Source organism: Leopardus geoffroyi, chromosome D3 (assembly GCF_018350155.1).
Source record: "Leopardus geoffroyi isolate Oge1 chromosome D3, O.geoffroyi_Oge1_pat1.0, whole genome shotgun sequence".
In the NCBI taxonomy this organism is placed as follows: domain Eukaryota; kingdom Metazoa; phylum Chordata; class Mammalia; order Carnivora; family Felidae; genus Leopardus; species Leopardus geoffroyi.
Genome location: NC_059339.1, coordinates 7,577,786 through 7,593,786, shown reverse-complemented (window position 1 = coordinate 7,593,786; position 16,001 = coordinate 7,577,786). Strand labels below are relative to the sequence as shown.

The window sequence follows — 16,001 nt, the reverse complement described above, 5'->3', positions numbered from 1 at the left end:
GATGGGGAAGTGAGGCTTAGGGAGGTGAGGAAGCTTTCCCAGTCACAGCCCCTGAGGGTAGAGCTGCGTCTGCGCCCCAGCTGGCCGGGCCCAGACCCCATGTTCTGTTTCTACACATGTGCTGTAGTGCAAACAAGGAAGAAACCCTAAAAGCTGGGACATCAAACACTGGCTGTTGCTGAGAGATGGGGAATTATAGGGCACTTCGTTTCCCTATCTCCATTGCTTAAATTTTTTATAACAAGCATATTCTATCTTTACTGGTTTTCTGATTAGAACAGGTTAGAACATAGTGATGGTAGAAAATATATTTTAAAAAAATACTTTGTTACTTGCCTTTGCTATGGCTTCACCTCGTATTATTTTTCTTTCTTTTTTTTTTAAGATTTTTAAAAATGTTTATTTATTTTGAGAGAGAGAGAGAGAGAGTAGGGGAGGGGCAGAGAGAGGAGAAGAGGAATCCCAAGCAGGCTCTGCGCCGTCAGCTCAGTGCCCAACATGGGGCTCGGTCCCACAGACTGTGAGATCATGGTCTGAGCTGAAATCAAGAGTCAGACACCCAACCAACTGAGCCACCTAGGCGCCCGTATTTTTCTTTCCTTTTAACAACTTTATTGAGATATATCACATACCATACAATTCATGCATTTAAAGTGTACAATTCAGGGGCTTTTAGTTTGTTCACAGAGTTGTGCAACCATCACCACCATCTAATCCCACAGCATGGTTATCACCCTAAAAAGAAACCTCATACCCATCAGCACACTTAATGCAGTGACCCGTGAATAGTCACTCCGCCCCCCCCCTCCTCAGCTCCTGGCACCCACCAATCTCCTTCCTGTCCCTATGGGTTTGTCTGTTCTGGATGTTTCATATCAGTGGAATCATACTATGTGGTCTTCTGTGACTGGCTTCTTTCACTGAGCATCATGTTTTCAGGGTTCACCCATGTGGTAACAGGTGTCCGCATTTCACTCCTTTTTATAACTGATTAATATTCTGTTCGTTCGTATGGATGTGCCACATTTTATTTTTGCACTCATCAAATGATGGGCATTTGGTTGTTTCCACATTTTGGCTGTTACGCATAATACTGCTATGAATATTTGTGCACAGGGTTTTGTGTAGAGCTATGTTTTATTTTCTCTCGCGTACGTCCCTAGGAGTAGAATTGCTGTGCCAGTAACCCTATGTTTGAGGACTGCCAGGTTGGTTTCCATCTATGCTATTTCTTGACTGGAACCAGGACCTATCCCCTGTTTCTGGGCACAGCTACAAGGAAGCAGGACTTTGAAGAGCTTTGAGCGCTTAACTGACAAGCCCTCGACTGTAGGTTTGGGGTGAGCTGGAGAACGTGTCATCTAGATTGGAAAGCCTTTAAAACCATTTCCTGGAGTCAGTGCCTGGAAGTGTTTGACACCTGGGCTCCGATGAGGGGCCGAGTGAAGGTCACCACCATAAAGGGCCCTGGAATGGGTGGTGTTCTCATTTGTGGGTCACCTCACCCCAGACAGCAGGGAGAAAGCGTGGTGGCCGCGCACCAAGGGCTGGCCTGGGACTGCATCCAGTGGGTGTGGCATGTCCTACTCCTGGAGAAAGGCAGCTGTCGTCCAAATATAGTTCCTGGAGGAAGCGGGGGGCAGCTGTGAGTCACGGAGCAATTCATAAATAGCAGGAGTGTCTCCAGATGTGACTGTGCAGTGAGGCTGCCCAGCCCTGAACCCTACTCCTCTGCGCCCCTCCTTCTTTGCCCAGGGCAGTGTGGAAGCACTCGAAGGGGTCCCGGGAGAGGAGAAGACGTGCGCTGTGATGAGACAGGCTCCTCACCTGCAGAGGAGGTTCTAGAGAGCACCCTGCGTCGGGAGGCAGGCGCGTGGAGCAGGGAGAGTCCTCCCAGCCTGCGAGCCTATAAAACCAGCACAAAAGACACTGACCCACACCGGGAGCCCGCTTGTACAGTGAGGAAGGCCTCGGTTCCAATGTATTACGTTCCTCACCGCCTAACAGGGAGGTTAGAAAGCATAATTTATAAAACACGATGCTGAAACAAGATTCTAAGATCTCTTGCGTGTCTCTTCACAGGGCCCAGACTGGTGCTTGGCACCTAGCAGGTGCTTAATAGATATTTGCTGACCATAAAGTCCTAGAGTGTAGGGCTATCCTGGAATCACTAAGTGTCTTGCCTTTCACTCACCTAGCACTAAACCAAATGCTCGGTAACTTCTAGTAAATTGCACTAACAGCAGTAAAAGTGGTTATTCTAAATAAACCTTTTGTATATTTTAATTTTTTTAATGTTTATTTTTGAGAGACAGAGAGAGGGAGAGCAAGCATGCAAGCAGGGGAAGGGCAGAGAGAGAGAGAGAGAGAGAGGGAGGCAGCATCCGAAGCAGGCTCCAGGCTCTGAGCTGTCAGCACAGAGCCCAGCGTGGGGCTCGAACTTACAAACCGCAAGAGATCATGACCTGAGTTGAAGTCAAGACGCTGAACCGACTGAGCCACCCAGGCGCCCCAGCCTTTGGTATATTTTAAGAAAAAATTTCCCATGATCTCACTAGTGCCTGCATTGTTTGTTTTGTTTTCTTTCTTATTTCTCTGGTCCCTACAACTGCCAGGCTCTGAAGCTGCTGAGGAAATAGACACGAAAGTGATCGCTACAGCTTAATGGAGGAGACAGGTGTGGGCCCAAAGCAAGAACAAGTTCACAGCTGCCCACCACCACTCCTCTCCAGTGAAAATCACAAGGCTTTTTGGCACGAGTATCACCTCTGCAGAAGCGATGTGGTCTAAGAGCAGTGGTTCTCCATGATGTGGCCCCCAGACCAGGGGCATTGGCACCACCTGGAGACCTATAAGAAATGCACATTCTCAGCTGCCCCCCTCCCCCTCCATCCCAGACCCACTGAATCAGTCTGGGGGTGGGACCAGCCATCTGTTTTAATAAGCCCTCCTGGTCATTTTGACCCCCGACAAAGTTGAGAACCCCTGCCTTAAAGCCATGCTTCTCAACCCTGGCCATAAATTCAGATCCCCTGAGGAGCTTTTATAAAATATGACTGCTCATACTCTACTCCAGACGAATTCAGTTAGGATCTCTGGGAACAGGGCCTGGGGCTCAGAATGTTTAAAAGTCCCCCCCGAGTGACCCAAATGAAACACTGCCTTAGTGGAGGGAGGGCCGGCGTGAGAATGCCAACAAAGGGCTGGCTGAAGCCAAGCAGAGGCAGGGCAGCAGGGTCGGCCTCACACCGGAGCGTAGGGAAGGCTCTCGGCGTTCTAGTCCATCTCCGAGGCTCCTCTCCCAAGCGTGAACTTTGTTTAGACATGCCTTTCAACCAACACTTGCAAAGGAGGCTCAGGAAAGAGATGTCAATGATGCTGAAGCTACCAACTTTGTTTTTCGAGTTGTGATTCTTTCTTTCTTCTTCTTCTTCTTTTCAATGTTTATTTTTTGAGAGGGAGAGAGAGAGAGTGCGGGAGGGGCAGAGAGAGAGGGAGACACAGAATCCGAAGCAGGCTCCAGGCTCCGAGCTGTCAATACAGAGCCCGACGGGGGGTTTGAACCCACGAACTGTAAGACCATGACCTGAGCCACAGTCAGGTGCCCAACTGACTGAGCCACCCAGGTGCCCCATCGAGCTATGATTCTTGATCAGTCATATGGGAAAAGAGAGTAAGAGGTGAATCACCTACTCAATGGTTTGTGCTGAGAATGTTCCCTGAGATCTTTGGAGCACTCTGGGTATGAGTAACTTCCACTTTTGAGTTCCTTTCTGGTATCTTTGGGTTAGCCTTATAGTTCTGAATTGAGTTAAATCATTCTGTTACGTTTATAATTTGTATATATCGTTTATATTATTTATGTGATTATAAATTATACATATAATTTATAATTTATAGCTATAAATTATAATTTATATTATAATTATATGTATTGTAATTAGCAAAGGCATAGAAAGTATAATAATCATAAGAATAGTTACTGCCTGTTGAGAGCTTACTGTGTATTAGGCATTATGTTTAGCACCTTAAATATATTGTTGCAATAAACTTCAAAACTCCATTACCCCCTTTTCCAAGATAAGGAAGTTGAGAAGGTCACATAGAAAATGGGAGCACCAGAATTTAGGAACCTAGGTCTATCATCAAAGGTCATACTTCTAGCCCTAGTCTCTACTCATAGTAGAGACTCATAGTAAATAGTAGCACATGTTTATAATAATACTACTAAAATTACATAGTACAAAGTATAAATAATATGATAGTGGATAATGTTTTATTTATAACTAAAATTATACATAATTTAACTTGCAACTGTACGTAATATAAACTCAATAAATATTCCATAGGAAGATGTTACAATTTAAAGCTACTTACATAGTATCGATTGTAATTCATGTGTATCTGTAACCAATGATATTATGTCTAAGGATCATTCCTGGAATGTAGCATTGAAAATATATGGCTTCTTTGAAAATACTAGGTGATTACTCAGATACAGTGTTAAAGGCGGGGGGGGGGGGGGAAGCAGGATACAAAATTATATACATATATGATAAGAATTTTGCAAAACATATACATATATATTTTATACCCATGGGGGAAAAATGGAAAGTGCCTCAGATCTTTCACAGAAATTATGGTTGGATGGTTGGACTGCAAAAGATTTTTATTTTCTTATTGATAGTTGGGGCCAGACCAAGACATGAGGGTGCCCCAGACAGTCTGATATTTGGTGTTTCTTCAAACTGGTGCTCTTCTGATTTTTTTCTACGTAATTTATTGGACAGGGAGAAATTGGTTACCTATTGATAAATATTGTGTACAAGTATAGATTCAATTCCTGATTCATTCCTACAGACGAAAGCAGAGTTCATGTTCTGGAAAAAAAAATTATTTCCTACTTTTCTGTGGCTCTTATTCTCTCTCTTTGTAAAATTCCAAGCCCTACAACTTGTTAGGACACATATTAGTTTAAAATGTAGGTCGGGGCACCTGGGTGGCTCAGTCGGTTAAGCGTCCGACTTTGGCTCAGGTCATGATCTCACAGTCTGTGAGTTCGAGCCCCGCGTCGGGCTCTGTGCTGACAGCTCGGAGCCTGGTGCCCATTTCAGATTCTGTGTCTCCCTCTTTCTCTGCCCCTCCCCTGTTCATGCTCTGTCTCTCTCTGTCCCAAAAATAAATAAACATTGGGAAAAAAAATTTTTTTTAATAAAATGTAGATATTAAAGGGGCACCTGTGTGTCTCAGTTGGTTAAGCATCCAACTTCAGCTCAGGTCATGATCTCGAAGTCCATGGGCTCAAGCCCCAAGTCACATTCTGTGCTGACAACTCAGAGCCTGGAGCCTGCTTTGGATTCTGTGTCTCCCTCTTTCTCTCTGTCCCTCCTCTGCTCATGCTCTGTCTCTGTCTCTCTCAAAAATAAATAAATGTTAAAAAAAAAAATTTAATGTAGATATTAAAATAAATTACTCATTTCTAGCCCTTTGCCAGGTATAATTTGGGTTTCTGAATTTCAGCCACCTGCAATGTGCATGGTACAGAAATACTGCACAGAGAGAGATGGATGGCAGTGAGGAGTGGTTTTATTTGTTTTTATATTTCTCCCTGTCTTTTGTTTTGGCAGTTGCATAAGGAGACCCATGTGGAGACCACATTAATGGTCACCACATTTCTGTTTGAATCCACAGACATGACAGCACTCTTTGTCATCCTAGAAAATTTGGAAAATACACAATGAATTTCCAAATCAGAAAGCAGTCCTCATAGAATGAATTGGGACATGTTCCCTTTTCTCCTGGTTTTTTTTTGGGGGGGGGGGGTGGGGAGAGTTTGTGGAAAATTGGTATTTAAAAAAAATATTTGGTAGAATTCACCAGGGAAGCCTTCTGGTCCTTGGCTTTTCTTTGTGGAAGTTTTAAATCTCTTTACTTGTTATAGGTCTGTTCAGAGTTTCTGTTTCTTCTTGAGTCAGTTTTGGTCATTTGTGTCTTTCTACAAATGTGTTCATTTCATCTAAGTTATCTCATTATAACATCATCAGTTATAGATATATAGAAATGAACTATAATTGAACATGCTGTTCATACTTTTTATTTCTGAGAGGTTGGTACTAGTGTTCTCTCAGTTCTGATATTAGTAATTTGAGTCTTTTCTCTTTTTTGCTTGGTTATTCTAGCTAAAGATTGATCAGTTTTGTTGATCTTTTCAATGAACGGTTGCTTCTTAGGTATTCACTTTTTAATTATACCCCATAAGTTACATACAGTCTTTTGTATATATAAAAATGGAAAAGAGGAAAAGGAAAAACATGGTGAAAAACTGAAATCATGGTGCAGCTAATTGTCTTAAGAAACTTATTAGGGCCACTGGTCCTATATTTGAGTTTCATGTTGAATTATTTGCTTATTCCTTTTTTTAAGGTTTATTTATTTTGAGAGAGAGAGAGAGAGAGAGAGAGAGCAAGCTGGGGAGGGGTAGAGAGAGAGGGAGACCGAGAATCCCAAGCAGGCTGTGCTCTGTCAGCGTGGGGCCCCAGGCAGGGCTCGATCCCGCAAACTGAGATCATGACCTGAGCCAAAATCAAGAGTCGTACGCTTAACCAACTGAGCCACTCAGGCGCCCCTGCTTATTCTTATGAGCTAATTTCCAAATCCGTGAGGATTCTACCTTCTAAACAAAACTAACATCTGTCTCACAAAGCGAGAAAGAGGTGATAATAATGTAGCCGTGCTAATAGTATTGAAAAACTGACCACTGTATTAGTGTTGCTGCAACAAAACATCACCAACTGGGTGGCTTAAACCAACAGAAATTTATTCTCCCACAGAATAAAGCCAGCTGTCAGCAGGGCCACATTCTCTGTGAAACCTTTAGGGGAGAACCCTTCCTCCCTCACTTCTTCTGGCTTCTGGTGGTTACCAGCAGCCCTGGGCTTGAACCACATCTTTCCACTCTCTGTTTCCATCGTCACATGGCCATCCCCTCCCCGTGTGTCTCTCTCCTCTTCTTCTAAGGACACCATTCACAATGGACTAAAGACCCATCCCACTCCAGTATGATCTCATCTGAACTAATTGCATCTGCCACAGCCCTTTTTCTAAATGAGGTCACAGTCTGAGGTCCTGGGGGTTAGGACTTCAACATCTCTTTCTTGGGGGTATAATCAACCCTTAACAGATATGTTTTCAGCTAACTGTAAACATGTGTCTGTTACTGTTCAATTTTTAGAAGTATGTCAAAGTGTCTTTTCTGCTAACCATGGTCTTTTTTTTTTTTTTTTTTTTTTTCCAATCTCTTCCCTAGATTGAAGATATGTTTAACGAAATCAGATTTAGTGAGTATGTGGACACTGGGAAGCTAATTGACAAAATCAACTTACCAGATTTCTTCAAAGTTTACCTTAATCACAGACCACCTTTTGGGAACACCATGCGTGGCATTCAGCATAGCTTTGACATCCTTGGTTTTACCAATTCAAAAGGAGAGAAGGTTATACGAAGAGAAGATTTCCTAAAACTGCTTCTAACGAAAGGTAAATCCATAAATAGGGAATATCTTGTCACATTCTTGGGCCATTTCCACTGGAGAGAACTGTGTTTGGGGAGGCAGACCCCTGGCATCTTTTTTTTTTTTTTTAACGTTTATTTATTTATTTGTTTATTTTTATTTATTTTTTATTTTTTTTAATTATTATTTTTTTTTATTTAAAAATTTTTTTTTCAACGTTTATTTATTTTTGGGACAGAGAGAGACAGAGCATGAACAGGGGAGGGGCAGAGAGAGAGGGAGACACAGAATCGGAAACAGGCTCCAGGCTCTGAGCCATCAGCCCAGAGCCTGACGCGGGGCTCGAACTCACGGACCGCGAGATCGTGACCTGGCCGAAGTCGGACGCTTAACCGACTGCGCCACCCAGGCGCCCCTATTTGTTTATTTTTAGAGACAGAGACAGAGCACTAGTTGGGGAGGGGCAGAGAGAGAGAGGGAGACACAGAATCTGAAGCAGGCTTCAGGCTCTGAGCGGTCAACACAGAGCCCGATGCGGGGCTCGCACCCATGAACTGTGAGATCATGACCTGAGCTGAAGTCAGATGCTTAACTGACTGCGCCACCCAGGTGCCCCTCGTTTTTTTTTTTTTTTTTTTAATGTTTATTTATTTTTAAGAGAGAGAGAGAGAGACAGTGTGTGAGTGGGGGAGGTGTAGAGAGTGAGGGAGACATGGAATCTGAAGCAGGCTCCAGGCTCTGAGCTGTCAGCACAGAGCCCCACATGGGGCTCAAACCCACAGGCCATGAGATCATGACCTGAGCTGAAGTCCAATGCTTAACTGAGCCACCCAGGTGCCTGGACCTCCTGGCATCTTTAATTGGACAGGGGCTTCAACCATGAGGGATGCCATCTACTGACCCACAGAGCTGGCAAACGCGGGGTGATGGGAAGGGCGCCATCCTGGGTCCCCTAAGACTCTGATTTGTGTTCCAACTTGCTGAACCTCGGATCGGTGTTCTCACTTATCAATGAAAGTGCTAGCCACCGATGTCACAGGGCTATAATGACACTGGGATGTGATTGTGAGATAAAAACCACACCAGTGTAAGATTTTTCCTCTTTACCTGCCGTTTTCCTCAATATTTCATGTGAGGAAGTCAAGTAGGCTTTCTCTTCGGGTGACAGTTACCTCTTCATCAAACTGGTGGTTCTAGTGTGAGGGGACATGGAACGAAGCAGAGCACAGTCTTGATCGTAAAGTTGTCTTTGGGGCGCCTGGGTGGCTCAGTCGGTTTCGGTTAAGCGTCTGACTCTTGGTTTCGGCTCAGGTCATGATCTTGCGGTTTCATGAGTTCGAGTCCTGCATTGGGCTCTGCGCTGGCAATGTGGAGCCTGCTGAGGAATCTCTCTCTCGCTCTCTCTCTCTCTGTCCCTCCCCCACTCATGCTGTCTTGTCTCTCTCAAAATAAATAAATAAACTTAAAAAAAAAAAAAGAAAGTTGTCTTATTCTCTGTAGGAGCAACACCAGTCTTAACACCGTGTAAGGAAGGATATGTCTAACACGGGACTCTATAGATTGTTTTTGCGTCTCAAGGAAAGGAAATCGTGGAATAATTCTCTTTTAAGACCTCAGAATGACGATGCTAAGCTCTGACATTATGCGGAGCCCCAAGGGCGGGAGCGGACGCTCTTTCGTTTTACGATACTCAGGTGAGCACATGACTGAGGAGGAGATGTGTGACTGCTTTGCTACGCTGTTTGGACTGAATCCCGAGGGGTGGAAATCCGAGCCCGCAGCCTCCTCCATCAAAGGTACCGTTCCTGACCCTGCCCGGGCTTGCAGCCGGAGCTCACTAATTTATCGTAGACTTCAGCGTATTTCTCTCTCCTGACTGGTGCAAACCATCCTCCTTAATACCGTGCCCACAACGAAGCAAGTCTGCCGGGGCCCCAGCGTGGGCAAGGAAGGACCAGTGAGCGCGGTCACGTTTGTTTGCCGTGCGCTGTCCATCCTGTGTCTTCTGGCCTTATTTCCGCCCTTTATTCCACCGACCGGTCTGCATCTTTTCGGCTTGGGTGCGTGCCTACTGGCCGCTGGGAGAAGATACAGCTTGGAAGGTGTTTCAGGAGACGTGTTGTCAGAGACTTGGAGAAGGACAGGGCTACAAACAGGCACAAGCCCGGCTTCGAGCTGCTAGTGCTTGGAAGTTTTTAAAGCTCGTCCTCCTTTCCTGCCTAAGGATTGCTCACCTCCTACTCTAGTCCCCCGGAGGGAGGAAAATGGACCCGAAGTTAGGCTGGGAATTTAAGCTCTGGAGGAACCAGTCTAAACAGCTCTCCCGGGCCCGCGGGGGTGTCTCCACTGCCAGGCCCAGGACGCTGCCCGATGCCCCTCGGTGGTCAAAGCCCGTCACTGGTACCGAGACTGGGGTCACGAGCAAAGACCCCCCCCCCTCCAGGCTTCCTTCTCCCTCTCCTGTTATTGCCCATCCCAGTGTCACATTAAACAGAGTTCTTGATCTCAGACAGTTCTAGACTCCAGTATCCAGGGGGTCGTTTCGAGCCTCCAAGCTCCCCTCCCCCATTCCCTGTGTCCTCAGGACATCAGACTGTAACTTACGCTGTGTTCCTAGGTGTCTCCAAACAGTAAATCAACCCTACCGTGTGGTTTAAGGCTTTCCCATGAAGTTTGCAGAGATTCGGTGAGAGTGCTCCAAACCGACCCGGGGCTTTTGAAGGACTCCCCGACAAACCGGGGCATAAAGTGCCTCTCACTTTTGTTCAGTATCGGTTCCTTGTATTTTTGGAACGTGCTTCTGAGTTAGAAACCTCATCATTATGAAGGCATTTGTTTTGTTTTCTTGTTTGGCTAGGTTCAGAAATCTGCTTTGAAGAACAACTTCCAGACGAAATCACTGCAGAAATATTCACGACTGACATTCTTGGCCTAACCATTTCACAAGATTTCACACAAGATCCTCTGGTCAGTGAAGTTGTGAGGAATGTTTGAGGCACAAAGGACTTTGTGTGTGCGGGTTCCCCCCGCCTCCCAGAGGCACTGCTTCCCTGTATTTCCCTGCCCCCACCCTAATCTTTGGAACATTTAGACATTAAAAGGAAATTTCGGTTAAGCAATGGAATTCACGAAGTTGGACATTCCACTGTTTCTCAAACAGAAGAGTGGGTGGAGGCAAAAAACACACTGGCAGCTGGATGTGAATGGTGGCTGGAGAATGGTGGCTCTCTGCTCTGTACAAGGCAGTGCTGCCTGAGCAGGGTTGAACGGGACAGGCAGGTGGCTGGTCCTTGGGGGGCAGAGAAGGGTTCCAGCTGCCGTAGGCCTTCCTAGGGACACGTGCGGCCTTATTCCCTCCCCCTCCCCGGACCCTTGGCATCATATGGTCTAATGGGGATCACCCCTGCCTGCTGTTTGACCGGAGGGGGGTTGCTGGGTGTTCTGGGCTCCTGAGAGTCCCCGCTCGTGCCTTCTCATCAGCAAAACAACTAAGCAGTTGTATGCGGCCGTTATGGAGAGCTTCACCGGCCATGCCTAACCCCGGTGGCAACTGCCAGAGAGAATGCAAAAAAGCACCCCTGGGGCCCAGTGTGTGTGCAGCACCTGGACCAGAAACCGCCGGCCAGGCCTGCGGGGTGGGGGCAGAACTCGCCAACTGGAGTCTGTGAGCCTCCCCTCCCCCACACACCCCTCCCACAGGCCTGGGTGATCGGCCGCCGCCTTACGCCCCCTCCACAGGGCTCCCAAGCACGTAGTAGGCATGAACGGGGCCCAGCTCCCCAGCTTGGGGGACATTTAGGACACGCTGTTAAGTTTTCAGCAGTGTTCTGACCTTGAGAATAGAGTATCATCATTGTGCAAACAGATGAAAGTTATGGTCTGATTTTAGAGATTTGTTATCAGCGATGAGTTCTCATTCAGACACAAGTGCCAGGTGTTGTTCTGTACACACGCTGAGCCCATCGCACCCTCCCACCCGAACCGGGCCCTTCCCCAGAGGGGCTGGCATGTGAGATAACATCTCTGACCCCCTAAAGGCCCTTCTTGCTAAGGACCACAGTGTATGCAAGAGAAGTAAATGGCAGTAGCTTGTCCTTCATGCACTGGGCCCTCCCTGATGCGTGGGGTCCTCTTGGAGACGTGGCCTCAGTGAGTCTTTGGAACGCCTGGGAACACAGAACAGAACCATCTACCCCAAACCCGGCTGCGTCACCATGACCTTGGGATGGGCGGCGTGGCCCAGGGTCCCACAGGCGCCTTCTCGTCAGGTTGTGTGGCCAGGGCTTTGCAACCTGGTTTACATTTTGTTCTTTTTTAAAAAAAAAAAAAAAAAAAAAAAAAAAAAGGCGAAATAAAACAAGACAGAAGAAAAAACCAAACATGCTTTATGAATCAATTTTGCAGCTGCTAAGGGCTTAGGAGACATATTACCAAGCCAGTTAAAAAGTTCCTGGGGACATTTTAGGGAACAGGAAACTCTCAGATGACTGTTCTCTTCAAAAAAATTACTCAGAATGGGATGCTGTCCGGACACCAGCCAGGGCTTCTTTCATTAAATCCGGCACACTGATTTCGTTCTGATCGACTACATGTACTGGAATCACTGTCTGGAGCACAACTGGCCAGTGACCAGGAGGACCCACTGTGGCTGGACCCGTGAGCTGGAACCACCATCACGCTGTGTCGATCCGGCTTCCTGCGTCTCCAGGTCAGTACGGGGGGTGGGGGGGGGGTGAGGCCCTGGCTCTGACATTCACCCAGGAAGGCCAGAACCCCAGGGGACAGCAGCATTCATGTCAATAGTGTTCCCAACCGCTCCCAGCCCAGCTTGGCCAGGGGGCGCCGTTCTCACCGTCAGGGCCCCTTTCTGCAAGTGCTTTTGTTTGGGTGTCTCTCAACCCGTTTGACCCACACAGAGAGGACCTGTGCGCCTTTCAGCACCAGGAGGCTTGCCTCCCATTCCTGGCAGGCCCCACCTGCTGGCCACATGGGATGTAGGACATCAGTGTCCCCACTCAGGGGAGGGAGTGGAGGACAGCCTCCCTGCCAAGTGAGCAGAGCACCCAGACTCTCCCGCGGCGTGCATGGCAGAGCAGCGACGCCAGAAGAGGAGCGAGGAAAAGACCAAAGAAGGATAATCGTTGGGCTTGAACATCAAGACTGAAGATTGTGATGCTCTTTTGGAAGAACGCTATTTCAGATGGGGTCTCTGGCTACTGACCAACCAAACCATCCTGGTTTGTTGCTTCTAGAGTTCAGGAACCACCAGCAGCCTCCCCACCCCACTCCCTCTGCTCCAGACCCCGAGGCTCTTCCCAAGCATGGTGAGGGTTTTGTTTGGACACCATCTGCTCTGGAAGCCCAGGGGCTTGACTGGGCTCATTTGCTGCTCCTGCCATTTAGTGGCTCCCTTTGCACCCTTGGGTGTGGCTAATCTAATCTCTTAAACCTCAGTTTCCTCCTGGAATTCTCCTGGGTGGTTGAGAGGATTAAAGGAGAGGGTGCAAGGAAAGTGTTACCAGCATAAGGCAGAGCTCAAAATGGGGCAGTGACTTGTTGTTATTACAGGACACCTGCACCTGAGACCTGGGCAGATGATTGATGAGCATTCACCTCCTCCGGTTCCGAAGTTTTAGCTTTGTTAGCACCTGCCTGAATAGGGGTGCCTGCTGGTTTTGACAACGGGCCCTCAGTAAGTATCCGTGGAATGACTGGATGGATGAACTCACAGCTCTTTAATAATAGCTGGCTCTGCTGTAGAGCAAAGGTGAGCTCCAGGTCCTGCCAGGCTCTCTCCACTGGGGTCTTTCTCTGTAAAGGGCCAGAGGGTAAATGTCGAGGCTCTGCAGGCCTTATGGCTCTGTCACAATTCCTTGACTTGCCCATCGGAATACAAAGGCAATGACAGACCATCCAGAAAAGAATGATTGTGGCTGTGTTCCAACCAAGTTTACTTAATGGACACTGAAATTTGGATTTTACGATCATCTCCACCTATCACAAAATCACCTTCTTTCGATTTTTTTTTCGACCATTTAAAAATGTGAAAACCATTCTTAACCTGCAGTGAAAACTGCATTCGCCGTACCCCCTAGGCCAGGATCCCTCATCCCAACAGAGTTTTACAAATACAGTGCATCCATACAAACGACCAGACCAAACCGACATGCTCTCCAATCCCGTCAAGGTCAAGACGAGCAAGTCTCCTCCCATCGGAGGAGACATGGTGGAGAAGTGCAAAATGGGACCCCGGAAGGGATGTCCGGGACAGGAGGCGACACAGGGAAACCGTGCACTCCAGGTGAGGTCTGTAGATGAGTTAACGGCATTGCAGCAATGTTAATGTCTTCGTTTTGATCACTATATGGTGGTTACATGGGGGTACACACCTGGGAAGCTGGCAAAGGGCTCGTGGGAACTCTCTGTCCTACCTTTGCAACTCCCCTGTAAATCTAAAATTATCTCAAAATTAAAAGTTAAATATACGTGTGTACACACACACACACACACACCACCTCTCTGAGTCAGTCGCCCCGGAATGGTTTCCGTGCTCTGCCCTACGCCTCTCTGTTCCCAAGCAAACACTCTCGAAGCCAGTCAGGGCTGGTTGCTTTTGTGTTACCTCACTTGCTGTCCGTCCTCTGTGGCCATGAGCCTCTGCTCTGCTTCCAGGCACTGCAGACAAGAAGGGTCTTTTTGAAAAGATCTGTGTCCTGGGGCGCCTGGGTGGCTCAGTCGGTTGAGAGTCCAACTTCGGCTCAGGTCACGATATCACGGTTTGTGGGTTCCAGCCCCGCATCACGCTCTGTGCTGACAGCTCAGAGCCTGGAGCCTGATTCGGATTCTGTGTCTCCCTCTCTCTCTCTGCCCCTCCCCCACTCATGCTCTGTCTCTCTCTGACTCTCAAAAAATAAAAAGTTAAAAAAAATTTTTTTTAAAAAGAACTACCCTCTGCTAGCTTAGCTTAAAGGAAAACAAACAAAACAACAACAATAACAACCAAACACTCTGGGACGCCTGGCTGGCTCAGTCAGTAGAGCCTGTGACTCTTGATCTTGGGGTCATGAGTTTGATCCCCACATTGGGGGAAGAGATTACTTTTTTTTTTAAGTTTATTCATTTTTGAAAGAGAGAGAGAGAGAGAGAGAGAGAGAGTGTGTGAGCAGGGGAGGGGCAGAGAGAGAGAGGGAGACACAGAATCCAAAGCAAGCTCCAGGCTCTGAGCTGTCAGCACAGAGCCCGACTTGGGGCTCGAACCCACAAACCCTGAGATCATGACCTGAGCCCAAGTCGGACGCTCCAGCAACTGAGCCACCCAGACGCCCCTCTAAATCTTACTCTTTAGAGCAAGTGGGGGTGTTCTCTCTGGGAGGGGAGCAGGTTTGGTTCCTCGGAACTAGTTCATGCTCCTTTGCCAGCCCTTCCAACATGGCAGAAGTGTGCGTTGCAAGGTGCGAGTTCCCCCAGCCCACGAGCACACCTGCCCCGGAGAAGGGAGCGCTGGGTGGTACCGTGGTCCTGGGGTCTGAAGCACAGAGGACACCCTGAGCGCCGGCTCCAACATGGGGGAGACATGGGGCTGTGGCAAACCCAGAGTCCCATCTAAGGGACTGGCTGCTGCCTCGCTTCTCCTCTGTGAGCGCCTGATTTCTTCACAGATGGGCTTCGTGCGTCCGTTTGTCCATTCATGAATTGAGCAAATAGTTCCTGCATGCTAGCACTGCGTTGGCACTGGGTGTGCCGTTGTAAACAAGACAGGCACGGCCGTTGTCTTTAGGGAGCTCATGTTACACAAGCACGTAAATATGTCATTGCAAATTATGCTCAGAGTCCTAAAGACAAGGCCCAGACTCTGTGACATAGAATACCAAGAGGGGGATGTGCTTTAGTTAGGGTGGTCAGGGAGGGTCTCTCCAAAGAGGAGAGGTCGATGTTGAGAGCCAGTCATGGAAAGAGACAGGAGAGAACATCCCAGACAGAGAGCACAGCGTGCACCAAAGCCAGAAGCATTCAGTGGAGCCAAGGTTTGTGTGGTGGGAACACAGAGGGGGATGTGGGCTCGAGACGAGGTCCTCAGGGGTCTAGAAGGATCTCTAGTATTCCTTCAGTGCTACCATTATGTGGGTCTTGCTTGGGAGCTGGAGGAGGAACGTTTTCAACGTTTATTTTTTGGGGGGGACAGAGAGAGACAGAGCATGAATGGGGGAGGGGCAGAGAGAGAGGGAGACACAGAATCGGAAACAGGCTCCAGGCTCTGAGCCATCGGCCCAGAGCCTGACGCGGGGCTCGAACTCACGGACCGCGAGATCATGACCTGAGCCGAAGTCGGACGCTTAACCGACTGAGCCACCCCAGCGCCCCTCAATATTTTTTTTTAAACATGACCACAGTTTTCTCAGTGATCTTGTTCCTTCATCAACAATCATGTTGAACTATACATTCCCCTAGTCGCTGGCAACTGCCCGAAGGCAGCCTGCTATGCAGTAAAGCG

At 47.7% G+C, this 16,001-nt stretch overlaps 1 protein-coding gene across 4 annotated transcripts in view; it reads left to right on the top strand.

Moving 5' to 3' along the window:
• Nucleotides 1–10,634, top strand: part of CFAP251 (cilia and flagella associated protein 251) — a 68,076-nt gene extending 57,442 nt beyond the window's left edge. For 2 of the 4 annotated variants that reach the window (XM_045459694.1, XM_045459700.1), the window contains 3 exons: nt 7,307–7,535; nt 9,205–9,306; nt 10,368–10,634. In XM_045459694.1, the coding sequence (XP_045315650.1) occupies nt 7,307–7,535; nt 9,205–9,306; nt 10,368–10,504 (468 nt within the window). In that variant the 3' untranslated portion in view covers nt 10,505–10,634. Of the gene's footprint in view, nt 1–7,306; nt 7,536–9,204; nt 9,307–10,367 lie in introns of those variants that run through there. The other 2 variants (XM_045459695.1, XR_006707902.1) reach the window with 2 other exon arrangements.
• The last annotated feature ends 5,367 nt before the right edge of the window (nt 10,635–16,001 follow it).